General features: G+C 38.1%; 2 protein-coding genes across 2 annotated transcripts; both read right to left on the reverse strand.

Annotated features, from left to right (window-relative positions):
• Positions 1 to 2,286: 2,286 nt before the first annotated feature.
• On the reverse strand, positions 2,287 to 11,039 carry ltb4r (leukotriene B4 receptor). The gene is made up of 4 exons (XM_017441347.3): positions 10,883 to 11,039; positions 9,852 to 10,399; positions 4,578 to 4,851; positions 2,287 to 4,438 (listed from the first exon to the last, which is right to left on the reverse strand). The coding sequence occupies exons 2-4, from the start codon at positions 10,337 to 10,339 to the stop codon at positions 4,049 to 4,051; spliced, it is 1,152 nt and encodes a 383-aa protein (XP_017296836.1). The 5' UTR covers positions 10,340 to 10,399; positions 10,883 to 11,039; the 3' UTR covers positions 2,287 to 4,048.
• Positions 11,040 to 14,462: 3,423 nt separating this feature from the next.
• ltb4r2a (leukotriene B4 receptor 2a) lies at positions 14,463 to 27,270 on the reverse strand. Its single transcript, XM_017441350.3, has 5 exons — positions 27,115 to 27,270; positions 18,518 to 19,074; positions 18,215 to 18,415; positions 17,449 to 17,489; positions 14,463 to 16,432 (listed from the first exon to the last, which is right to left on the reverse strand). Exons 2-5 carry the CDS (start codon positions 19,064 to 19,066, stop codon positions 16,123 to 16,125), a joined length of 1,101 nt encoding a protein of 366 aa, XP_017296839.1. The 5' UTR covers positions 19,067 to 19,074; positions 27,115 to 27,270; the 3' UTR covers positions 14,463 to 16,122.
• Positions 27,271 to 27,399: the final 129 nt, after the last annotated feature.

The raw sequence follows: 27,399 nt of genomic DNA on the forward strand, positions 1-27,399 counted from the left end.
TTACCAGAAACTTAGTTATCGGCTTAGATTTCTTTTTTCTCTTGTCAATACACCTGGTGATTTCTTCAAAATGGTCCACATTTATGTGAAGTATTTATATTTCTACGAGTTCTTCACCTGCCAAAAAAATTTTACTTTACTTTATCTTTAAATTTTGTGCAAACATGAGAATACATGCTAAGCCAAAGTTAAATGTAATTTCCGTAACAGCTTACAAATATTCCATGATGTATAACATGATATAATTTTTTTTTTCTCTCAAACTTCTCTAACCACTTCCTCAAATGATGTTGATTGAGGTCATGCATCTTACCACAATATTTTTTGTGAACTGCTCAGCACTTATAGCCTTACTGTTTAACACTGCACTTCACTGTTTCCTGTCATCAATGAAAGACTGATAAAATGATAGCTTTATTCTTTGCACACATAAATATATAGATTTCAAAAATATGAAATAAAAACTAAACTGTCACAAAGTGCATTAAAAAGCATACAACATTTAAAACATTTAAAATCATAAACTAGTAAAATCAAGTAAACGTGTAGCTAAGTAACTAATATGTCAGATTGTTATGTAATGTTCTTTTTATGATAACCATTTTGAATCTTAAACCCAGTAAATGTGTCATGGTCTTAGCTAAGGTCTTAGCCCACATGCAGAACACCACTCAGGGGACAGAAGTAAATTTACAATAAGGTTTATTAATTAGTCCGTCTGGACTCTGGAACAGCAACTCAGGAACAGACACGTCACTGTGAGTGGAGACAGGTGATTAGTAGAGTCTCTTGACAAGGTGGTAGAAAGAGTTCCAACAGAAAAAGGCTTACAGTGGTGTGGAGTACTGGACGGCCGGGGAGAGAGGAGCAGAATCTGGGTTGGATCCAGGTGGTAATGAGGGTGAGCAGGGTTCGGTCTAGGAGGCGATCCAGGTAGTTAGGCAGCGTGGGCGGTAACACACGTACCATTGAGTTAACACTCTGATGGTGAGGTGCTGGCTGCCAACTCTTTAAATGCCTCCTAGGTGATTATGATGAGGAACACCTGTCCGCAGGGCCTCCAGTAGCGCCGAAGGCTCCTACTGGAGAATGAAGGAAAGCACCCAAAAACCACCAGGATCACCAGACTCTGACAAAATGATTTCTTTATTTGATTTTTAAAAAAAAAAAAAAAAATTTAATAAATGTAAATACCTGGACTATTTGCCTCTAAAAAAACTGCAGGAACCTCCATCCACTTTCTTCCACTCATTTAGGTTCAAGTCATTTAGGCAGCAAGTCCAGAACAAAAACCCTGACATTCCTGTCCCGAGCAAAACTCTTCAGCTCCTTCTGGGAGAGCTCAAGGTGTTCCCAGATTGGAGATTATATATAACCCCTCCAGCATTTTTTCAGTCTGCCTGGGAAACCTACACATGGAGGCACCCAGGAGGCTCAAACCACCTCAGCTGACTCCTTTTGATGTGGAGGAGCAGCAGCACAACCCCACGCTCCCCCTGGAAGCTGGAGTTCCTCACTCTATAAGGCTGAGTCAGCCACCCTATGGCACAAGCTTTTATTTTTATCTCATACTTTAGTTTATGATCAAATTCTCATGGCCATATTGGATGGCTGGAACATAAACCTAGAGCAAATCAAGAGCTTTGCCTTTCTGTTCAGTTCCTTCTTCACTACGACAGACCAGAGGAATAACACCCTCATTACTGCAGACAAGGCTCTGATTCACTGATCCAAGAATCAACCCCAATCCAGAAGAGCATTCCACCTTTTTCCAACTGAGAACAGGAACATTATTATGCATTTTAGACAAATGAGAAGGAGCTTTAACAAAGTTCTCTTGTGGCATTAAGTTTGTTGTTAGTCATTCATAAATGATCATATCCATAACTGAATCACTTTTACTTAATTTTTCTCACTAGGTTCTGTCTAAAGGTTTGTTTTCTAATAGTACTGGCCTATAAATGTAACTCATTTCCTGCAAAATTTCACTTTTAACTATTATTTTTATTCAGTGGCAGTCACATAACCACATGGAATCTACTGAAGTGAACATTTCAGTGTTGGGAAACAGAGGTTAGAGTGATGCACAAAATGGTGAAAAGGAAGAGAGCTTGGCAAAACGGTTCTTGTGAAATGTTCTGTTCATGCTGCTGAACATTGCTTTAGTAACAACAGAATTTCAGAATGTTTTGCTATGATGTTTAGTGAGAACTAAATAGCTACATTCCACTTTAAAATTTTAACACATACAACATCATATCAACAAATTCACAGCAGACTATAACGTTTTTTAAAGACAGATTTATTTAAACATCAATTTCAATGAGTATAGTATAGTATGTAAAACCTAAACTTGCATTCTAAGTTTATATCTTACAAAAGACATAACTAACTTGTAAATTATACAAAAAGGTATTCATCAAATTCATACAATTGATTAAAGGCCTAAACTTTTTTTGAAGGAATCTAAAGGAACCCAGATGCCTTTCATGGCAGAGTTGTAAACTAAGATAATCTTATTTTGAAAAAAGATGGAGTTTTAGCTTGGTCACACATGTGATGTGCAATATCATGCAATATTGCAGTTTTTTGTGACTTAAAGTATTTGTGGGGAATGAGTCTCATATCACACCAAATTTTAGCTCAATATATGTAAAGGTTACTGAGTTATAGTTATTGTTTTGTTTTCTTTGGTCAACTAGCTGTGGTGGTCATCCTGAATTGAGTTAACTCTAAAGGGTAATCAGTTGTACATGTACGTTAAATAATTAGAGAGTCATTTAAATCTATCCAGTGGTTTACAAGAAACTTTGCTAACGGACAGATAAAGTTAACTTGATCAATAATATCACTACACCAAAATTTAGATTAATATTTGTAAAAACAACTCCATTTTAGTCATTTTTGTGTTTTCTAAGGTCAGTTCACTGTGGCAGGTATCTTGAATTGGATTGATACCAAAAGGTTGTAGATGTACATCTAATGAATTCTTTCTTAGTTACTGTATTTTCTGGACTATAAGGCGCACTTAAAAGCCTTCAATTTTCTCAAAAAACAACAGCGCCTTATGATCCGGAGCTCCTTATATATGTAAGAAGTTGTAATGATTTAGTATGACTTTGGTTAAACTACAAAGCCTCACCGCTTGCAGCATTAAGGCTCAGTTATAGGCGTGTTTTGTAGTTTTGACAGGGCTCCGTGCAGACCTCAGCGAGCGGTTTTGGCATTTATGCTTGACGCTTACGTCGGTGCAGTATTCTTCCCTAAGTTTTGAATCGTTTGATTATCTTTGTGATCTCTCATAGAGGCATCATATAAATGCTGATACAGGCGAACCAGCTCTGCTAGAGCACCAAAATCATCCATTTTGAATGGTGCGCGATCCGTGGAAAGTATTAAGAATTGGGAAGTAGACACGCCTTACAGTCCTGTGCGTCTTACATATGACAAAAGTTTGAAAATGGACGATTCATTGACAGTGTGTCTTATAATCCAGTGCACCCTATAGTGCGGAAAATAGGGTACAATAAATTCTGCCCAGTAGTTTGTGAAATATTTTGCAAACACACTGACAAACAAACACAGGAAATTAAATTATCACCCACCCTTTACCCTTTGCCTTTTGGCTGCATACATATAAAAGGATTTTTTTACTGCAATTTTACATTGAAGCAGTTTTACTTTCTTTAAATAGTGTATTTTCATATATGCATGTATTTATATTCTTCTTATATAAAAAAGAGCATAATATATTGTTACAGGAGTTGAAAATTTAGAGACGTTCATTTATTCCTCATACAAAAAGGACAACGATCCATTTTTTTAATACAACTTCATGAAATTTGATCTATCTATCTATCTATCTATCTATCTATCTATCTATCTATCTATCTATCTATCTATCTATCTATCTATCTATCTATCTATCTATCTATCTATCTATCTATCTATCTATCTATCTATCTATCTATCTATCTATCTATCTATCTATCTATCTATCTATCTATCTACAGTATGTTTATATAGTCCATGTAAAATAGCTTGAATTCTATTCTAACTGTTCAACAGTTGCAAGAGTCTTTAGCTCTGGTTCATTGGCCTCCTTGCCTGCCATGCTGCTGCTCCTCCTCTCTTTGCTCTTGCCTTTGAAAGGCTTCCCGAGTTTAACGGACAGCGTTTGCAGGATCGAGCTCTCATCCGGTGAGGAGCTGCTGCGGCCGCTGCGGGTGAAGGTGGAAGTGCTTCTACTTTCTGAGTTAGTGGCCTCGAACAGTCTGCCCATGAAGCTCAGCCCAGCCTGGCGGATGTGGGAACTACCAGCAAACACGTAAAGAAGAGGGTTAACTGCGCTGCTGAAGTACGCGAAGGCTGTGACGTTGGGCCGAGCTGTGAGAGCAGCCTGAATTACTGATTGGCTGTTTTGCAAAAGACCAATCACCTAAAGAGAGAAGAAATGTGAAACAAGAGGGAAATTATTTTAATAAAATGGGGAAAAAAAAGAAATGGTTTGTACTTTTCAACAATACAGTTTGGTCAGTCAGTAACAGATTGTGTCTCATGGCAATCAATGCAATCACCTCAATGATGTTGACAATGTTATATGGCAACCAGAATATGGCAAATGCACAGATGATCATTAGGATGAGGCGACTGCCTTTTGCTCTGCGCTGGAACTTGGCACTTTGCAGTCTGCATATGACGGAGGAGTAACATGTGCTGATGAGTGAGAATGGCACCAGGCAGCCCATGATTGTCTCAAACAGGTATTGGAAGGCCCGGTGACCCACACTTTTCCAGTGGTATGGGATGCAAATGCTCAGAGTAAAGTTGTTTTTCATTATCTTCACATTGCTGTTAGAGAGGCAGAAAGGAAAGTAGACACAAACAGAAGAACATTAGGCTGCAGATATACAGTATGTTATGTCCAAATACATCAACAAAGAAGACTATATTTGTAGGTAATGTATTTTATAAGGAAAGTATGGAGTGTCTACAAAACATCAAAAACTAATAACTCCTGGTGAAAAATAACAATGTTGCATAAAATCTCAAATATCTATCTTTTTCAAACATTAACAATTTTCCACTGGAACGACAGAAAGCAAACCTTTTGGGGATTGTGGCTGCAGTATATACAGTATGAATTGGTAAAATTAAGTTGTTTAAACCTTTTTAAGTGTAGCCCACTTGTCATATTTAAAAACACACATCTTTATTTGCGTTTGTAAATAACCACAGATTGTTTTGCCTAAAACTGTAATGTGAAATTTATGATAATGAAATGTTTATAAAATAGCTCTTGCACAAACCAAAATGAAGTCTGTCAGGCTGTAGCTGCTTTAGGTGTTTATAACATGACACCACTGTCAACTTTTTTTTCTTTTATTCTACATCAGGAAGGAGATAATAAGTTGTCAACGAGTTTCCAACTTCTGCTAGAAAGGTCTGTTATTACTAAATACGCTTTATGCTCAATAACACCATCAGCACAAAGTAAATCTATCTGTAACAAGGACACTGATCATGTTCTCATTCTGGCACACTATCAGTGATGTGTTTTGCACAACTAGCTTGGGTGGTTTGCTAAAAATAAACCCAAAAGTATCCAAGGCAGGGGAGAATGGTAAGATTTAGCAATTAAAAGTGTGGCAAGACCTCTCAATTTTTTAAGTTGTTCAAAAGTTTATGACAGTAGAAATAAGAAAACTGTGTATCTTGATAATCTGTCAATGGTCTGATTGATTAGATACATAAAAACGCAATATGATACAATTTAGTCCCTAATCATTATAAATTCATCCTTTAATCTTATTACAATGCATTTTAATATCAGGTATGATTCAACACATTGAGATTCAATGCAGTATTATACTGTATAACACAGCAAAATGAATTGTTTTAGTGGTAATGAGACTAATTATTTACTACCTAATGAAAAAACTCTATAACGTGTCTTGTTTTAAGTGTAAAACACTTTCATAAAACCTGGCTCACAGTTAAATACGCAAATATCTCAGAACTGCATCAGCACATGGGTGCTCTATCGATTCAGCTGCATCATGCATGTTCAATATTATAAACAGCAGTAGCAACATGTGAGCAACAGTGCAATTTGGACTGAAAATAATCGCCCATCCATCCATTTTCTTTACCCACTTCTCCTTTCCAGGTTGTGGGGAGCTGGTGCCTATCTCCAGCAGTCACTTTGCGCTAGGCAGGGTACACCCTGGACAGGTCTCCAGTCCATCACAGGACCACAGACAAGACAAACAGCCATTCACACTCTCATCTAGTAGCAATTACCAATTAACCTAGCATGCATTTTTTTGGTCTGTGGGAGGAAACCTGGGTACCTGGAGTAAACACACACGTGCACAGGGAGAACGCGCTAACTCCACCAAGAAAAGTCCCAGGCCATGAGGTGATCCTACGACCTTCTTGCTGGGAGATGAGTCTAACCACTACACTAACATTCTGCCTTAAAAGGTGGCATAAAGGGAGGGGGTGATGGAGGCAATAGCTCTGGGGTAGAAACTGAGATTTAAAAGTCTGGAATCTCTTCACGAATAGAACATTCTGTGTTGGATGGTTAGGGTCTTTGGCAATCCTGTCGGCCTTTTTCTGTTTTTGGAAAGCTGTGCACCAACTATTCACTATGCTGTGGATAACTGAAGAGACTAAGAGAAGGGTCTAAGTCACTTCTGTTTTCAGCAGTGCAGCTCAAAAACCAGACTGTGCTGCAGTGACACAGAATATGCTCAATCTTACTCCTACAGAAGTTGATGAGAAGCTGTGAGAGGAGCTTGGCCTTTCTAAGCATCTGCATGAAGTAAAGTCTCTGTTTCACATTCTTTACCAATTGAGAGGTGTTGATGGTTGAGGTCCATAAAAGATTCCAGGTGATGTGGAGACCTAAGAAGGTGATGTTACTGGCCCCCTCCACCTTCTGTCCATTTATGTACAGTTTTACAGTAGTTTTCTCTGTATTCAACGACTACTTCTAAAAATGAAATGTTTTATGTTTATGTAATTTGGCATTATAAAAAAAAAAAACTGACTTGATTTGACTGATAAAATTATATTGAAGCACACAACTGTTTCTGTGGCCCACTAGAGGGCCACAGAAATGGTTAAGGTGGGCCGGATTTTCTGGACTATAAGGTGCACTTAAAAGCCTTCTATTTTCTCAAAAAACAACAGTGCGCCTTATAATCCGGAGCACCTTATATATGTAAGAAGTCGTAATGTTTTAGTATGACTTTGGTAAACTACAATGTCGCTTGCTGCATTAAGGCTCATTTACAGTCGCGCAGGGCTCCGTGCACGGCACGTGGACCTGAGCGAGCACTGGAGGTGTTTATACTTGATGCTTACATCGGTGCAGTATTCTCTGAAAACACAGGGGACTGTTTTGTTTCGCTTAATGCGCCTTGTAGTCCAGTGCGCCTTATATATGACAAAAATTTGAAAATGGACTATTTATTGACAGTGCGTCCGGTACTAAAAGTAACTAAATAAATAAATAATTGTCCTGCTCATGCAAGATCACTCAGGTAAATGTTTCAAAATATATCCTTATGCATTCTCAAAGTGTGCTTCCAAATTATGGATCTGAATCTGTCTCTTGTTATAATTCTTTGGTTGGAAGAAATCCTTTTCTAATAAAAAAAACAGATCACCTAGTTCATAAACAAAGTCCTCCCTGTCTCTTTGTTTTTTTGTTTTTTTGTTTTTTGTCTTTATCTCTGCCTCTGAGCTTTTCCATACATCTGAGAGATTCTGACTGCAGCTCCACCATCTCTGGGTCTGAACCTCCAACAGAAACTGAAGCTCCACTTTCAAAAATCACTGCATCGTTTTGACACTGAGTCAACTTAACAATAAACACACAAAACTACATCCTAACTAAAAAATACAAACAAGCTAAATATCACAAAACTCATTACCTACTCCCGCGCTCGCTGTTTTTTGGGGGGGGGTTTGGCGCCACCAAACTTCCTTCAATTTTTGCGCCTCCTCTTTTTCTTCCTGTAGATTTTTTGCCGCTTGACAGATAACTTTGGGCCTCAGTCAGATTGGAGGGGGTGGGGGTGGGGTTATCATTTGGCAGGGATGGAGGTGTTTTCTCCCACTGCCCCTCGGTCTAACATGCTTCAAATATGACAATGATTTTCAGAAAAACAATGTGACGCAAATTATTTATCATAACTCTGGTTTTCTTTGGCCTATCGAGACAATTTAAAAACTGGTATAAGGCTTGAAGTCTGGACTTTTGAAACAAACAAAACAGAGAGACAAACAGAGTCTCAGAGAGGGTGGGTCTTTCCTGCTGGAGCATTTTAAATCGGACTTGGAAGAAAAAAAATTAGTTCCTCCTAAGCAGCTTCTTAGTTTGCTTATGCCTTGGGCCAGCCCTGCAGAGAGTGCAAACCTCTGCCAAGACCACAGCATGATTAAAAAATAGTGCAATCAGGATCATAATTTGGATCACTACAATAATGTAATCTATTATTTTTTCATGACAACCCCAACATTTCCTGAAAATTCCATCAAAATCTCTTCATTAGTTTTTACATAGTCCTGCTATCAGACAGACAAATCAACAGCCACGACCGAAAACACAACTTCCTTGGCAGAGGTAACAAAAGGGTCATATGTAGAAACATAGAGAACTTTTTTAACAAAGGGGTTACCTGTGACCTTGACCTTTGAACTTATGAACCTTGAAATCAATAGGCATCTAGTCCTATCTATCCATGTCACTCCCAAGGAGAACCTCAACATCTTCAGCTCTACTACTTCCAGTTATGTCTCCTGTCTTTTTGTCAGTCCCACAGTCTCCTAACCATACAACATAGCTGCTCTCACCACTGTCTTGTAACCCTTTCATTTGACCTTTGCTGCCACCCTTTTGTCACAAATCACTCCTGAAACTTTTCTTCATCAACTCCATCCTACCTGGACTCTCTTCTTCACCTCTTTACCACACACTCCTCATTTTGACTTTCATTCCTTGTCTTTCAAGTGTGTCCCTCCACCTCTCCAAGTTCTCTTCCACCTGTTCTCTGTTCTCACCACAGATCACAAAGTCGTCTGCAAACATCATAGTCCACGGGGGTTCATGCCTGACCTCATCTGCCATCACCATCACCAGAGTTAACAAGAAGGGGCTTACGTGCATTTAGTCCACTGGAGTGGAACAGTGTGTAACTCTTTAAAAAATTCACATTCAAAAAAAAAGTTCTTTTCATGTCCTAATAAGAATTAAAAACACTAAAGAAAACACACCAGAGGGCTAAAGTCAGTTGGCTGTGACAGCCATCTTAGTTTGAGTTGACTCCAGTAGACTCAGTTGCAGGTATACATCCAAAGATTACTTTTTGCATGTTTCATTAATATTTGTCCAGTAGTTCATGAAATATTTTGATAACCAACAGCCACAGAAACAAAAGCTCACACAGACACTGGCAAAAACATTATCATATCCTTTCAGCTACAGGCAATAACTATATGTATCTAGATATGCAATAGTTCATTTTCTTGGAGCAAGATAAAGCCAAAGAAGGTAATTAAATCCAAATGTGCTCTTTCATTATGAAACATGTTCTTTGATTGTGTGCATAGAATAGAACTTGCTTATATCACTAAGTTAGTGAAGGTAATAGCTATAAAAACAGGACTTTGGTATGAATTTACATAAAAGCACTCTAAACTAACCTCTACACATTTTAATTAACTTGACTTCACTTTTATTGACTTTTATGAGGAAAACCCTCTTTCATTAGCCCTCAGATTTATTTGGCCATTGAAAAAAAAGAAAAAAGTTTATAGAAGTAGTTTTTCAGTCTTACCTGCGGTAGAATGGCATTGGCAAAGACAAAAGAAATGCCAACACCCAAACCCCCAGCAGAAGAACCAGTAGAGAGCGCTTGGTTCTCATTCTCTGAGACATAAAAGGCCTTGTGACAGCCAGCCAGCGGTCCATACTCATCAGACAAATAAGGTAGATGGACACATACATGTTCACACTTGACAGGTAATGGACCAGCTTGCATGCTGCTGAGCCAAACTCCCATCCCCGTCCTCTTGCCAGGTACTGCAGGAAAAGAGGGGCACTGAGCAATACAAGAGCATCAGCCACAGCCAGATTCAAAACCAGCAAACACGTCACTGAGCGCTTCTTCACCCTGCAGAGGACCGACCAGACAACAAACATGTTCCCAGGGAAACCCAGAACAAATGCTAAGGTCAGGATGGCGATACCGACACGGGCTGAGACGCTGATGGGCAGAGAGAAGGATCTGGGGGAGGAGGACTGCTGGAAGGTTGTGGTGTTCATTTTGGATGCCAGTAATGAATCTCTTTGAAGGCTGTGATGACAGTTTCTGCAACAGTGATACTGCAAAAAAGGAGCAAGGGAGGAAACAGGATATGTTGTGTTAAGATTGTTGAATGTCGGTGAATGATGCAATTTTTGCGCAACTTCAGTTTTTTTTTTTTTTTTCTTTGTACAGACAGTAGAGCTGTGTTTATTCATCAAAATTTTTAAACTTGCGCCTTCAAACATTTGTTTTTGATAATTTTTGCTTATATATTTCTGCTTTTTTTTTGGTTTAAGTTTTAGACATCAGTTTTTGAAGATTAAATTTTACAGAAATGCTAAAATAAAAAGGGGCACACGTCCTTTTCCTCAGTACCTTGAAAAAGTAAAATATTCATAAACTTTTTCACATTTTGTCACATTACAACCACAAACTTCAATATAAATATATATTCAATATATATATATATACATATGTATTTCATTAGGATTTAGGATCTCTTTTTTTTCTTTTCTATCTCCAGTAAAAAATCATAGAACATGAATATTATCAAAACTCACCTTTTATCTGATGGTCTCTTTTTAAAAGTTTTTGACAGTAAATTACACTCGCAAACTGTTAATAAGCACTGCACCTTGCCTGAACTCTTTGGCCTTGTTGCGTCCTCTGAAGTTTGTGAGTGTGGACGGAAAACTAAATATACAGGATTGAGTAATAATGGTCATGTGAGGGGAAAACCAGTGATCACAGGAAACCAGCTTTGCTCACTGGATTGCAAGGTTTGTCCTACTTACTGGCATAATCTGCATTTGCAGACTAAGGTATCAAATACTTAATGATACATTCAGGTAGAACAGCTGATGGCACAAGCTTTACTTGACATCTGGTGGCCTCTGTGGAGCAGTTTCTTTGACTATCATTGAGAGAGCAGACACTTCAAAACAAACAAACAAAAAGAAGGGATTGTGGAATTATATAACATGTTTAGGACCTGATGGCATTTGTAGTTTTTGGTTTAAGTTTTAGACATTGGTTTTTGTAGATTAAATTTTACAGAAATGCTGAAATAAAAAGGGGCACACTTCCTTTTCCTCAGTGCCTTAAAAAAGTATTCAAAAACTTTTTCACATTACAGATAAAAAACATTTTTGCTTTTATAGAAGAACAGGAATGAACAGCTTATGATTTTATCATGTTGGTGAATAAGTGAGAGAGTGAATTTTCCAGAAAACTGACAGAATCTTGTTGCTACACGAGTTTGAAATCAAACCACAGTCCAATGAGCTGTTTTTGCTCTTGCATCACGTTCTTCTTTCAATATCAGAGTCATGTCGAGGAACAGGATGTATTCAGTTTCACAAGCACATCATGTGTCATGTTATAGTTCATTATGTACTTTTAGACTGACAATACTTTGGCCAGTAGATGAATATAAAACAATTATTTTCTCTATTTTCTTTTTCCAAGATGCAGGCTGTGGAAAGATGCCCCTGAGACAGTCAAGCAGGATGTAAGATGTCAGCAGGCAATGCATACATGGAACACCATAACCAAGTGGCTGGAATAGTGTACAGGAGCATCTGTACCAAGTATGGACTGGAAGTCCCACAGTCAAAGTGGGAGTCTGCACCTAAGATGGTGGAGGATGGCAGGGCTAACATACTGTAGGACTTCCAGATTCAGACTGAGCCAAATGACCCTGTGTTTTTATGCAGTGCCTATAAAAGTGTTCACCCACTTGGATGTTTTATGCTTTTGTTTCTGTCATAAATCAATCGAAGCTTTTTTTTAGTGTAGCTCTTTTTCTTTGCCAGAAACAGACAAAAATTACAGGCATGACCAAAAATTATTTTTTTTTAGCAAATTAACATTTTAGGCTTGTAAATCACCTAGAAAAATTAAACAATACTATTGTAAAAAGTCTTTTTGTTGTTGTTGTTGAATTAAAGGAAGAAAGTTACAGTCACTCTCAAATGTAATTTGCATTTCTAAAACACATGCCTGCACAGGTCTAAATATGCAATTAAATCTACAGTTAAATGGGAAAACTTTCTGATCATAAATTTTTGCCTTATGCTGATTTAAAGGAAAGACTGGCTCATAGAGAAGTTTTCAATAAACTGAAATAATTATGTTTCATTATTTTACAGCATAAACCAATTCAGTCAACTTCCAGGATGTTGATTCAGTTTTTTTTTTCTTTTACATGTCTCAGCAAGTCCTTATTTAAATTAATGAGCTGCCAAATATCACTTAGGCCAAAGTTGAGGAAGCAGTGGCAGGTCCCTTAAGTAATAAATCCATTCAAAGCATACAGTTTTTAAATTTGTGAATAGATAGATAGATAGATAGATAGATAGATAGATAGATAGATAGATAGATAGATAGATAGATAGATAGATAGATAGATAGATAGATAGATAGATAGATAGATAGATAGATAGATAGATAGATCTATCTATCTATCTATCCGCCATCTTGGCTGAGTCCTTCACACATCCCTCAGGTTATTTCTTTGTACTGAGGAAGCTGTATGTCCAACTAAAATAATCAGAACTATCTGAATCATTACCCGATTTTCACAGTTTGGTTTGTTACAAACAGCATAGATGTACTTTGTTTTATGCTCTTTAACAAAGACAGACATATAGTATGGCATATTAATAGATGTATATTTCAATACATTTCATATTTTAATAAAGAAACAAATTTGATCGTTCATTCAAATTTATTTAACTCTCACACATATACACACAATCCTGAGCCTTCTGTATACATCACATCAATAATTTCATTATATTTTTCTGTGCTGTGTATGCACACACACATGCAGTTTTTTAAAGGCCTGGAAAAGTAGTCTTTAAAACTCCAAGTCATTCCAGGGTCTCACACTGCAGTAAAAAAACAACTACTCTTTGGAGATGAGCTGGGAAGTTGAAGACAGGTGGGGTCACATCATCTCTAAGCTGGTCCTGTTAAAGTCCTCTGGTTTTAAATGTTCAATGGAGAGATCTGTCCAACATGGTGGCAACGGCAGATGTGCTCCTGGACGTAATGAGGCGTCTACATATTTATGTTTGTTCAATATCAATCAATCAGGACCAGATAATCCAGTCAGACCTATCAGCCATGGAGACTTACCTATTGTTTTGAGGATCAAACCGCTGTTAATCGAGTCCTCTATCAGTGGTTCTAGCACTGCCACAGTAGCTAATACATTACCTGAACTGCAGCATAAAGTCACTTCCGGGTCACCTAAACCCGACCAAATAAATATTAAAATCAAATTCTGTCCACCTACCCGTTTTTCCATTTTGTGTTTCCGATCTTAGCCTAAAAGTGAAATATGAAAAACCAGGCATTTTTTCGTTTTTCGTGTAATAATAAAAAATTAAAAACAAAATAGCCAGTCCATTTTTCATTATTTGATTTTTGATTGTCAGTTGAAAATGGAAAAAACGAATGATACACAGATTATAACAAACTTGTTTTCTGTGTTTAGTTCATTTTTGTGGCAGCATTATAGTGCCACATACAGACCTGGCATGGTCCCTACATTGTTTTGAATCATTTTTGCTGATTTTGTGTTGGAGTATGGAAGACCGAAACTGACATAATCAAAAATAAAAACAGAAATATATATTTTGTTTCGCCTTTTCCTTACACATGTGTTTGTTCTTTCGACATTTCTTCATCTCCTCTTTTTACTTTACTGTATGTATTTCTGCCTCAATATGCAAATGAGGTGGCTGCCTTCTTGGTCCAGCTTCTTCTTTATTGGTCAATAACCAGGAAGGAGCAGGATCCATGTGCAGATCGATTGTTCATGCCTGCGCTCTCGGCCAAATCAGGAGAACGCCTCATTTGAGAGGAAGTGAACTCGTAGCAGACATGTCTCAAACAGCTGCAGAAGAGTTAAGGCACGTTGCTAGCTTAGCTGACAGCAACACAGTCAGTGATGACTATTTATTGTTTCCCTTGCAAAACCCCCAGAACGCAGAGGAGGCGCGCGTTAATACCACTCACACCCGTGTGCGCTCACTCGCGGGGGCGCAACTGATCACTTTTCAGCAGAGTAAACAAAGTAAACTAAACAGCTTACCATTTTGTTAAATGTAAAGAAAAAAGCATGAGGCCATAAAATCTTTTCTTGTTTATAATGGTATAATGGCAATGTAACATGGGACTAAAACAATTAAAAAAAAACATCCATCTTTTTTATGTAAACTACTTGATCTAAAATAGTTAAAACAAAATTTGATTATATTTGTGGTTCTATAAAAATTAAAACAAAGTTGTGAACATTTCAAGATGTAGACTTACTATGCAAGATCATCAAAAATATAAAAATTTGTAAAAAAAAATAAAAAAAAATAAACAAGAAAAAAGAGTGAAGAATTAAAAAATCTGCAAATAATAAGTATTAAAAATCACAACAGGTCTTATACACTCACAGGCCACTTTGTTGGTTACACTTGTCCAAAATGCTTGTTAACACAAGTAGCTAATCAGCCAATCACATTGGAGCAACTGAATGCCTTTAGACATGTAAACGTGGTGAAGAGGACTTGCTGAAATTCAAATTCAAAAGAAAAAGGATTTAAGTGATTTTGAAAGTACAGTGTTTGTTAGTGCTAGACAGGGTGGTCTGAGTATTTCAGAAACTGATGATCTACTGGGACTTTACACACAACAATATCTAGGGTTTAAAGAGAATGGTTCAAAAACGAGAAAATGAGTGGCATTTGTGTGGACAAAAAAGTCTTGTTAATGTCAGAGATCAGAGAATAATGTGCAGACTAGTTTGAGGTGACAGAAAGGCAACAGTAGCTCAAATAACCACTCACTGAACAAAGGTAAGCAGAATACCATCTCTGAACACACAACATGTCCAACCTTGAAGCAGATGGGCTACAGCAGCAGAAGACCACACCAAGTGCCACTCCTGTTAGCTGAGAACAGGAAACTGAAGCTAGAGTTTACACAGGATCACCAAAATTGGACAGTAATAAATTAGAAAAACATTGCCTGTTTTGATGGAACTGAACTTCACTGGTCTCCCAAGCTGCCAGATCTCAATCCAATCAAGCACCTTTGGGATGTGGTGGAACAGGAGATTAACATCATGGACAAGTGGCTGACAAACCTGCAGGAACTATGCTATCATCTCAATATGGACCAGCAACTCTGAGGAATGTTTCCAACATTTTCTTGAGAGATTTAGGGCAGTTCAGAAGGCAGAGAATGTCCAACCTAGTACTAGCAAGATGTACCTAATAAAGTGGCCAGAGAGTGTAACTCAGTGACAGAATTGTTCAAAAGTTGGTCGATCTTGGCATTCCAAACTAAACACTATTGACATTTTTTGCAAAATAATACTAACATGAAAAAGGTAAACCATACAGTCAAGAAGGGCTACACTTCCACTGTAAAGTTGAGGTGGATTTTCCATAAACAGCCTTGAGTGATGACAAGTGTACCATCCTGGCAATCCTCTGCAGTGTTTTCCTATTGTACTGTTCAGAGTAGAATTATGCGCATATCCAGTATTTTCATGGACATAAAATATTTACAGTGTCATATATGCAAGCATTTCCAGGGTAAGGATCAGGTTTCATGTCATTCCACAGTCTGTAACTGTAACTGAACTGGATTAGTTGTTGTTCCTGATGTTGTCAGTGACTGGCAGCCAGCATATCATCAAGTTTTTTTATGCTTAGTTGTTTTGGACTGGCTGGAAGAAAAATTAAAAAGCCTGAGCTGCCTAATGGTCCATCAAGCACATACCCTAATGTCTTCTCTATTTACCGTTTTTCACTTGTTTGACGTTACTACTTGAATTTGCGACTGAGTCTAGATCTTCTAAATCTTTGTCATTAAGCTTGACAACATCTGCATCTTTGTCTCTATCACGGCTGTTCTGGCTGTTGTTTTGGCTCTTCCTGAAGGAGTCTATACCAGCAGTCTCAAACAAACGAGCCATGAATGCCAGCCCTTCTCTTCTGATATAGGACTTTCCTGCGAAGAAGTAGAGCACTGGGTTCGCACAGCTGCTGATGAAGGCAATGGTAGAGGTAACAGCACGACTTCTGCGCCATATGGGATCCAGCCTGACGAGAGGAAAGGTAAGCATCAGAATAAATTGATTTCATGTAACAAAGACAAAAAAACAAATAATTTTTCCAACTTTTTCCAACTAACAGAACTTTTCCAGAATTTTGGTCATTTGGCTCAATTTAGTAAAAAGAGCTTTCTCTTTAGGCTCTTAAACAGTTTTTCATTTAATGCTATTTCGCTTATGTCAGCTCTTTTCCAGGATTTGGATTTTTTGGCTCAGTTCATAATATGGGTTGCAGAAAGTGTGGTAATTCCAGTTACTTATCTGTTTTATCATTAAGTGACCAGTCATTTTGTAACTAGTAGATACTAGTTTTGTAAACATTTATATTTCATTTACATGGTCAAATGAACTCCATTAACTTCAGCTCTAGAATCAAAGCCAAAATGTTCATTTTTTAGGCACTGCCATGCACACTAGAAATGTGGGGCTGTAGCATTAATTTAAGAAGTCCTATTTACACACCCTCCCAGCTTGCTAACAGGCTGCCTCATTGTGAACCATAATTTAACATTAACATGACAATTTTTAAGACTCAAATAATGAATTGAAACATAAAATAGTGCATTTGAACATATAGCAGCAAGGTAAGAATTAAATAAATCAATATAAATCAATGCTTTAAAAAATTATTTCAAGTGTATTTCCATTCATTTACATGAAGGGGCAAGACTTGAAAATTTACTTCATCCAGCATAGATTTGTAAAAACCCTTTGGTCTGTGCAGATTTGTCTTTAGATTTGTAAAAATCTAAAGTAGTGAGACTTTATTTCAAGAATGGGCATAGCTATTGAAAGCAGACTCTAAAGATAGACTCATAATGAAAAAAAGAAATAAACTGATATGCTTCAAATCTTCACAGACCTTTGGTCTACGTAGACCCAACACAATTACAATTTTACTTTGTATCCCAGTTTCTAGACAGTAATGAATAATGACAACGTAATTGTTTGTATCCGAGTTTTATTCAATGAGATGCAAGAAAATGCTGTTATGAAATAACTTACGTCTGTTTTACTGTGCCGTCTGGACTCAAAGCCCATGCAACCTGAGTGCAAAACATAATTGCTTCATTATTAACAGTGAACTTTTCAATAAAGTTAAAATCATTGTATTGACAGTAAACTCAATAGACTTTACAGTCATGGTTCTCAAACTGTGGTGCAAGTACCACTGGTGGTACTCAGGATCCCTATAGAAATTTTGGTATCAACTATTTACAAGTTAAATAACAAGCTAATTAACTTTAAAAGATGAACTCCCTAAAATGGAAAGTTAGCCAAAATAGAGGATTTTCTTCAACAAATTTACAATCTTTGTTCCACATGGAAACTACTTAAAACAAAAATGCAGTGGAGAATATTTCAAAAATCCTTGTGAAAACTGTAGTGGATAATGGTTAACCAACATGTTAGCAGCTACTTAAGCAGTGCTTGTGAAGTCTCTAAAGAATCTGTGAGATTGCAAAACAGTGACAAAATCTGAATCAACTTATTTCAAAATAGTATTCAGTTGTTGTGGCAAGAAGAAAAGCCAAATGCGTAGAACCATCACATCATAAACTACACATTTTGAACAGGGTTAGTATTAGGGACATGAACAATTTTCTTGTTTATGTTATAAATATATATATGAGCTTCCACTACTGCTTTTTAATATCTGTTTCAATAGGTGGCACTTTAAGAGCTTAGTATTTTCTGACTTAGTACTTGTTATAAAAAAGTTTGAGAACCACTGCTTTACAGCCATTATGCTTTAAAAAATGGGACATACTTTAACCATGCTGATGAGATGGTAGGGCAACCAGAATAGGCAGAAGATCAACACAATGGCAAGAATGAGCTTTTCACTGCGAATTTGACGGTGGAATTTGGTCTGTTTTATTCGCCGCAAAATGCAAATGTAGCAGACTAAAATGACTCCATAAGGTATTAGAAATCCCAAGACAAGCTCCAGTGTGTAGTACAGGACCACCTGGGCAAGAAAGATTAGACAAACATAGGGGAGAATACAGGAAAAATTAGGTCAGTTCATTGTTATTTATACTGTTAAGAGACTGGGATTAATCATTCTTACTTGGCTAGTGTTTTCAAGGTGTAGCTCACACGCTAAGTCAGGAGATGACTTCTTACATGTTACTTCTCGGAAGATAAGCGCAGGAATAGAGGTGATCATTACAAGACCCCACACAACTGCCAGGACACGCATAATGGTCCTCTTGCCAGTGATCACATTAATCTGCCGCGGCCATAGGATGGCCACCATTCTATAAATGCTCATCAGCATAATGAGGTGAATAGAGGCATACATGTTGGCCAAACAAAGGTAGAAGAGGATCTTACACATCACATTCCCAATCACCCACTTCATTAAAACCAGGTAGACAATGAAGAACGGGGTGAGAGCCATCAGAGAGCCATCAGCAATGGCTAGGTTGATGATGAGTAAGGTAGTAACAGATTGCTTCCGGGCTCGGGCCAGGATGCTCCAAATGACAAAGAGGTTTCCAGGGAATCCCAAGAGAAAGACAATGGTAAGGATGAGGGCACCCAGGGTTGTGGCAGTTGGATTCCCCACCACAGTCTCACTTGTGGCGTTCAATGAAGAACAGTTTGTTGCTGTCATTTTGTTACCTACCAAAGAGAGAGTATCGGTTAGAAAAAAAAAAAAAAAAAAAAAAACTGCATTAGAGACACTTAGAGTTTGGGGGTTGGGGAGGCTCCTGCTGTCTGCAACAGTGGGACCCCCCTGACCCCATTTTAATACACCTTAGACTTACACAGCTGCACCCATTGCAACATTTCACAATAACACAGACATGCATGCAATGCCATGGGGGAGGGCATGAGCTGGGCTTGGGGGGCACAGTTTCCCCTTCTTGTTCCCATCCTGGTGTCTGTATTGGTTCAGCGGGGCCTGGGGTTTTGGGGGTGGCTGGGGGTCTTTGACGGCCTTGTTGGGGGGCTGTCTGCGGGATGCTGCCCCCTTGGTGTGGGGTGCAGTATATGGCTGGCCTTCTATTGTTCATGGCTCTTTTAACTTTGCATCTCTAGGTGGCTTCCTAGCACATAACATGAACATACCTTTTTTTATGTCTATGTGTATGTGTATGTATATGTGTACGTGTGTATGCGTATGTATGTATGCATGTATATATATATATATATATATATATATATTAGGATTTTTATCTTCTCATCATTTTACTAACAGACAAACAGGGATGACTCCAACAGTTAATGGTAAGCTAAGATCTGACTCAATGAGTAGCACTCTGAGTACAAGTGTGCGTTGTGAATGACTCTCAGCTACTACCACACCAAATTTTAGCTAAAAATCCATAAAACTGATTTAGTTAGTAGCCGTTTTGTGTTTCCTAACATTCATTAGCTATGGAGTTACTCAAACATGCTTTGTGAATTCGTCTGAATTTGTTTAAAAATGACCAAGAAGTTAATTAATCAAGCTAGACATCATTATCTTAAGGTGGGCATGCTATATTTTCTATGCATTGCATTCATTTACAAGCACTTGCCCAGACTCTTTAATGTTAAGATTCCAGTCTAGAAAGTGCTGTAAAATTAACCACAAGCCATTTTTCCCCACTAATGGTAGAAACACACGTTTGTTTTGGTTGCTTTTGCCCAGAAGGCCCTGTGCTATAGTCTGCTTCCTGCTTTTGGAGCAGTCTTCAGTCCGCTTTCATTCACATAACTGCGGCAGAGTTCACTTCAATCAAACCGAGACCTAGGTTTTTAGGTGGGCCAGAGTTCGCTTTTTTGGTCGGCATCAGAGTTTGACTGCACATTCACACCTCCCCAAACGAACCGGATTTTCCAAGCAATGAACCAGAGTTTGATTAAAGCAGACTAAACAGGGCTGGTGTGAATGCACCCTTAGTTACAATTACGGAACAAACATAAAGACTAAAGAGTTTTCAAAAGACATAATAGAAGCACTTACACAGTTCCAAACTTTTTGCTCAGTTGGACTATTTGGTTTTTCACTGTTTGCAGCAGCATGCTAACCAAATGTCTTGTGGATCTTGCTTTCACTTGTGACTTGACCTGCAGTGTTAGCCTAAGTGCAAATGCACTTTAACATTTGCCATCTTCCATCTTCCAATTATTCAGCACAGGTCAACCCTGAGTCCAAATAAAACTTTCTAAAAGCAGTCATTGGCTTGACATCTACAACTGAATAACTTTGAGACTTAACCCAATTCAAGATGACCACCAAAGCCAACTAATCTTAGCAAAAATACAAATGACTGTAACTCAACCAATTTCAAAGATATTGAGCTAAATCTTTTTGTGGTAGTAGATGAGTCTTGCCCTCAATACATATGTTAAGCTCAACAAATTATTTGATATTATTGCTCAAAACTTTGGCATAAACTGTTACAGTCAATGCTGTTTGTTTGTTAGCAAAATATCTCAGGAACTACTGAACAGATTTCAATCAAACTCTCAAAATAATCATTTGGTGAAAATCTAAAACTGATTAACTTTTGGAGTCACCCCAATTCAAGATGGCCACCACAGTTAATTAATCTTAACCTACTTAAAAGGGCTATATCTCAGAGAGTTTAACAGATATTGAGTTCAAATGTGGTCTGGCAGTAGCTGACAGTCATTCACAAAACTTACTTCTAGCACGAACAAATCATGTCAGATATTGCAATATTGCATGAGATTGTGCATACTGTTATTTTTAAGCTTTGACCAAAACAGACTGAACTCTGTTATTTCTCATCATTAAATAATCCTAAATTAAAATTCTGGCATGAAAGGCTGTGGGCAAGATGCATTCCTTCAAGGAATTCTAGACCTTTAATTTATTTACTAAAATATGTCTTTCAGAATAATATAAGCTTAAATACCAAATGTAAAGCATTCAAAACCCCTTGCAAAGTGTTCTAAATATCCTATTCACATTTTTTTTCTTCTGTGTAAATGCATTTTAAGAAATGTGTTCTCTCTTTCGTTCACACTGATAAACTGATCTGGCCTTATGTGGATTTCAGATTTGTGACATTTTTGCTAGAAAATTACTGAATGCAAAAAAGTCACAACAGAATTCAGAATTCACATCAGAAAAAAATGTCCTCTTAATCATATGCTTTGTCTTTTGCTTCAGTCTCTTGCAAGATCAAATGGAACGGCTAAGATGAAACCTTGGGGTTTAAAAATACTTTAAAACAACAGTATTTGTACATTTAAACTGTTTGTCCTTTGATTCTCTTTTGTACCTGGCTTTCTTTTTTAGTAACTTGCACCTCCAAAAGGATTCAAGAATCTTTTATTGTCATACCATATCACACTTGCATGTTTGTGGTTTGAAATTTGGACTCAGGTCCCAGTTCAAAAAGCCTAATAAATAAATAAATTAATACATATAAATAGATAATAAAAGAATAAAAGTATAAGTAAAAGTACATATGAGATAAAAAGCTGAATTAAGTGCATTTTTTTTTAGTTCAGCAGTCTGACAGCTGCAGGGTAGAAACTATTTCTGAGCCTGGTGGTCTTGCTCTGAATGCACCTCAGCTGCCTGCCCAAAGGGAGGGGCTGAAACAGTGTATATGCAGGGTGGGTGGAGCCTTTCATGATGCAAAGCACCCACTCTCTGCATTGTGATGTATATAGATCCGAGGTGGTGGGAAGTCTGTTCCCTAAAGTCCTCTGTACAGCCTTAACGACCCTCTGCAGAGTGATCCTCTCAGCAGCAGTGCATTTTCAGGTGCAGAGAATGCTCTCCACCACACAGCGATAGAAGCTCCTCAGGACTGAGCTCCCAAGTCCAGCTCTTTGCAGCTTTCTGAGGAAGTAGAGACGCTGGTGGGTCTCCCTGACCAGACAGGAAGTTTTGGCACTCCAGGTAAGGTCACTGGATATATGCACACCCATGTAATTATAGCTGGAGACCTCCACAGCTGCTCCTCCGATGTACAGGGGAGGAGGAAGACACTTGACTTTTCTGAAATCCACCACCATCCCCTTGGTCTTCTTCACACTGATGCAGAGATTATTTTCTTTGCACCAGGAGTTCCACCTGCTTTTTGTATTTGGACTCATCATTGTTGGAGATACATTCCACTACTGCTGTGTCGTCCACAAACTTCACTTTATGACAGCTGGGGTGTCTAGCTGAGCAGTCATACGTCAGCAGAGTGAACAGGAAGGAGCTCAGCACACAGCCCTGGGGTAAGCCAATGTTGAGAGTGATGAAGGAGGAGACAGTGTTGTGGATCCGGACAGTTTGAGGTCTATTGATCAGGAAGTCCAGGACCCAGCTTACTAGTGTGGGACTCAGTCCAAGAGAGGAGAGCTTCTGCATCAGGGTCTGTGGGATTGAATGCCAAGGAGAAATCCAGAAAGAGCAAACAGATGTAAGAGTTTCTGTTTTCCAGGTGGGTGAGGGCTGTGTGGACCACCGATGAGATGGCGACATCATTGGAACATTTCTTCCTGTAAGCATACTGATGTGGGTCCACAGTGATGTCGATGGAGTCCTTGATGTGGGTCATGACTAGCCTCTCAAAGCACTTCATGACATGTTAAGGCTATAAGTCGGTCATTCAGTCCTGTCACTGTGGAGCACTTGGGGACACAGACAGTAGTGGCAGTCTTTAAGCAGGTGTGGACAGATGCCAGTGACAGTGAGGTGTTTAAGATGTCTGCCAAAACCTCAGATAGCAGGTGTGCACAGTCCCTCATTACCCGCCCTGGAATGTTGTCAGGGCCTGCAGCTTTACGGGGATTGGTTCCCTGGAGGATCTTCCTCACGACTGCTGTGGTCATGCAGAGGGGCGTGTCACCAGGTGGGGATATAAGTTTGGTGCTAGGGGGTGTGTTAGGATCCTCAAAGCGGTCATAGAACCTGTTGAGTGCATCTGGTAAAGAGGGGTCCTTTGGGCATTGTGCTTCTCTGATGTTGTAGTCCATGATACTCTTGATGCCCTTCGACATGCACCGGGGGTCGTTGGTGGTGAAGTGACCTTGAATTTTCTGGGCATATGTGGCTTTGGCCCTAGCAATGCCTGCAGTCAGTTTGTTTTTCTCGTTTTTCTTAGTGCCTCACTTGTCCTGAACACAGCGTCCTTGGCTTTTAGCAGAGATCTCACCTCAGCATTCAGCAAGGGTTTCTGGTTTGGATAACAGGTAACTGTCCTGGAGGTGGAGCCATCAGCACACTTGGAGATGAAGCCAAGAACAGAGGAGGTGTATTCTTCCAGGTCCACCTCTCCCTCATACGTATCCGCCTTTCTGAAGACCTGCCAGTCTGTGCACTAAAAACAGTCCTGGAGAACAAAGGCTGCATCCGTGGGCCATACAGTGACTGTTTTTTGTTGCCTAATCCATTTCATCAGTGGATGATATACTGGCACCAGCAGGATGGAGATGTGGTCAGAGAGGCCAAGATGGGGGCAAGGAAGAGCTCTGTACGCACCGTGAATGTTAGTGTACAGAAAGTCTAGAGTGTTGTCTCTCCACCTCTGTGCGCCGCCATGGCAACAACAAAAAGAAAGGGGATCATGTTTTTACCTATGTCTGTGAGCATGTGTGTGATTGTTTAATTGTTGTGCTAATTACGAATTGATTGCAACAGATCTTTGCTTAAAATTGTGCCATAACTTTTTGGATTCAATTCTGTTTGCCTGTTAGCAAATGTCTTACGAATCACTGAAATGATTTTAATTGAACTTCGAGAAGTAATATCTGGATGTACATCTTCCACAGGTTTGCTTTTAAAGTCAACATTGTCTCAAGATGATAACCAGAACCAACTGACAAAAACACACAAATGGCTTTATTAAGCCAACATTTGGTGTGGTAATAGCTAACAGTCATTTAAAACATATACTCCAAGCACTAACGGGTTATGCAAGGTTATGCAAGATATTGCATGAGATTGTGCATAATATTATTTTCAAAGTTTAACCAAAATACCTGCAATGCCATTATTTCTGAACATAGGATGATCTTAGTCTAAACCTCTTAAATGTGGAGGGCAATATGCATTCCTTTAGGGAATGTTAGACATTTAATTTTAAAAAAGCAACAAGTCATTGCTTGTTTTTAAAATGTGGGCTAGTTACTAATGAGAAAGTCTGTTTTCAAACTGCCGTTACCCACAAAGAAACATGAAGTACTTCTGACAGGTCACACCCACAACTTACTCAACCTGCTTGCATGATTTTTCACATCAATCTGTTCGGTTATTACAAGATATCAAAGGGTAAATTGCTCTTTAATTTGTTGTGATGAGGTGTATATACATCGGGTTTGTGTTTAATCTGGCTGCTATGGTAAATACAACACTGTGCAAAAGTCTTGAGTCATCCCTCTTTCTTTTTTTTTTTGTTTTACTTTCCTAAAATTTTTACAGCTTCTTTGGGGTTTGGCAACTTTTCACATATTTTCACTCCGGTACCAGACCATTTTTGTAGGATTTTGCTTGCTTGTTTGTTATTACAATTAACTCTACCCTGTGAATCATTCAGGCATAAAAAGGTTCCTAAACTCAAACATGAACTAGTGTTGTGTTAACATATTACAGAAAGGAAGCAATTTCAAATTGGATTTCAAAACATGTGTTCCACAGTCTGACATAAAACAGCCTTTTAACACCACAGTCATTCCCACAGAGATGGTTGCTAAAACCTTGACATACAATAAATCATTAGCTAAAAGATATGCATCTCGTAAGTCTTACGCCAGTCTTTGATATTTATTTTTCTGCTTATTAAAGATGGGACTGCAAATACTTTTCACCTGCTGTTCTTAGACATGATGCCTTTACTGTCCTCTTTTTGCCCACTTTTATTTTTTTTTCTACACATTACACAATATGTGGTCAGGGTTAGGAAAAAATGTTGTTGTTGTTGTTTCAGCAGCTAATAGTTTGTATTTAGTTCAAAATTTAGTTTTGAATTTTTTCAAAGGTACTTTAGCCAAAAAAAAAAGTCAACAACTGTTGTCTACCCAAATAGTAAAAGTCGAACTAGAGAAATTACATTTTCTGCAAAGCTCTAGTGTAAAAGCTGCTCTGAATGACTTTGCTAAAAACTGCTGAAGAAGCTGAAACTCAGCTGAAAGGTAAAAGCAGCAAAATGCTAGTTAAACGCTTAAAGTAGCAAACAGCTAACTAATGAAGCAAAATGTCTGCTAAAACCTAAAAGTGGTAAATCACCAACATAAGTAGAATTAATATTAACATTAAAAAGAGTGAAATTAGCATTAGTGTTATTTGAATTGGTATTAGCATTAGTAGTCATAGCATTAGTGCATTTAGTATTAGAAGTAGTAGTACTAGCTGTAGCATAATTGGTATTAGCAGTAGTAGCATTGGAAAACAAACGTATGTGGAAATAGTTAGATGACAAAAAAAAACACATACAAAAATAGGAAAATGCTAAATCAGCATTCACATAATTAGATGACTTAACAGATAAATACCAAAAACTAAGTGTCACCATGATAATTTTAAAAAACCAAAATACTAGTTGAATAACTCTTTTAATATATTATTAATACCTCTGTTTAAACAGTACATTTTTTTGTATTCCAAAAATATAAATATTTTATTCATTGAGTCATTTACAAAAAAAGCATAGATCAATGCTCTTCTTACTTTTTCTTTTCTTAGAAGAGTAAAACTACAGTGCAAATGCAAACAGTTAAACTGTAGTAGGCCTTTATTACACAACAGCTATACACTGACAACCAGGAACTGGACGTGTCATATTATATTTCTTCTGCTTCTGTTCTAATTGCTACAACTGCAGTTACAGGGTTTTTTTTTCTTTGTTTTGTTTTTTCCATTTCCTTGACATTATTTGAACAAACAAATCATAAAGAAAGCATATCTTGGCTAACTCTGAAGGTGTGTTTGTGTACACTGTGACTCAAAGGCAGGCTTTGAGAACTGCACCTGCTCCACCCACACAAACAGAAACTGCACTGCACAGAGTTACTGCACAAATCTGTTGTTGGTTTTGTGCATGACAAGTGTAAAATCTAAACAATTTCAAAATAAACTTGATGCCAGAAGACCAAACGTATATTTTATATAAAGTACACTTTTACGGAAGAATTAAAGGCCTAGTCAGACCTGCTTTGGTCAAACCTTGAAAATATTGTTAAGTATGATCTCATGCAACATTATGAAATATCGTGCACTGTTAGCATCTGTTAGCTCTCTGAGTATGGGCTGTAAATGACTCTCAGCTCCTATCACATCAAATTTTACCCCAATCCCTGTAAAACTGGTTATAGCCATTTCTGTGTTTTTTTTTATTTCAGTTAGCTGTGGTGGCCATCTTGAATCAGGTTGACTCCAAAATGTAATCACTTGTAAAGCTGTATCCAACGATTACTTTCTGTAAGTTTAATCAAAATTTATGTAGTGGTTCATGAGATAATTTGCTAACAGACAGACACGTGCAGGCGCTACATTATTGCCCACCTTTCATCAGCAGGCAATAATGTGATTACATTTTTGGCAGTTGGTGAAAATAAATACCTCTTAAAAGAAAAACAATAATACAGAAGTTTGGTCTTACACGGTTGTACAACGTCCTAAGATGTGTTGGCTGTTGTAGCAAACATACTTACTCTATAACAGAGACAACAATTAAAAAACAAACAAACAAAAAAAAAACGACTCACCAAGTTATTTCCACAAGATTGAAGCCTTCAGGAGGAAAGGAAAACCCCGACTGTGGCCGTTGCAGATTATACATATTTTTCCTCCTTTTACCTTTACCCTTACCCAGGCTTTCTTCCCCACCCACTTTCCATCCTTTTTTCTCTAACTGTCAAACAACTTACTAGTCATGCTTGCTGCAACACGTTGTAAAAGGTGTGTCCTGATTACCTGGCATGCCATGTAAATGGGACTGCCCTGACAGTCTAACAAAGTTCTCGCATTCCACCAGCGAGCACTCGAGAGGA

This window comes from Kryptolebias marmoratus, linkage group LG7, assembly GCF_001649575.2.
Source record: "Kryptolebias marmoratus isolate JLee-2015 linkage group LG7, ASM164957v2, whole genome shotgun sequence".
Classification (NCBI taxonomy): Eukaryota; Metazoa; Chordata; class Actinopteri; order Cyprinodontiformes; family Rivulidae; genus Kryptolebias; species Kryptolebias marmoratus.

Excerpts from the sequence above, each read along its gene's own strand:
- ltb4r (XM_017441347.3), bottom strand. The coding sequence starts at position 10,339 with ATGAACACCACAACCTTCCAGCAGTCCTCCTCCCCCAGATCCTTCTCT. Across the intron at positions 4,852-9,851 it reads CCAATGCCATTCTACCGCAG|CAATGTGAAGATAATGAAAA; the intron begins GTAAGACTGAAA and ends CCTCTCTAACAG. Across the intron at positions 4,439-4,577 it reads ACATTGTCAACATCATTGAG|GTGATTGGTCTTTTGCAAAA; the intron begins GTGATTGCATTG and ends TTCTCTCTTTAG.
- ltb4r2a (XM_017441350.3), bottom strand. The coding sequence starts at position 19,066 with ATGACAGCAACAAACTGTTCTTCATTGAACGCCACAAGTGAGACTGTG. Across the intron at positions 17,490-18,214 it reads ATCTCATCAGCATGGTTAAA|GTTGCATGGGCTTTGAGTCC; the intron begins GTATGTCCCATT and ends TTTTGCACTCAG. Across the intron at positions 16,433-17,448 it reads GACGGCACAGTAAAACAGAC|GCTGGATCCCATATGGCGCA; the intron begins GTAAGTTATTTC and ends TCCTCTCGTCAG.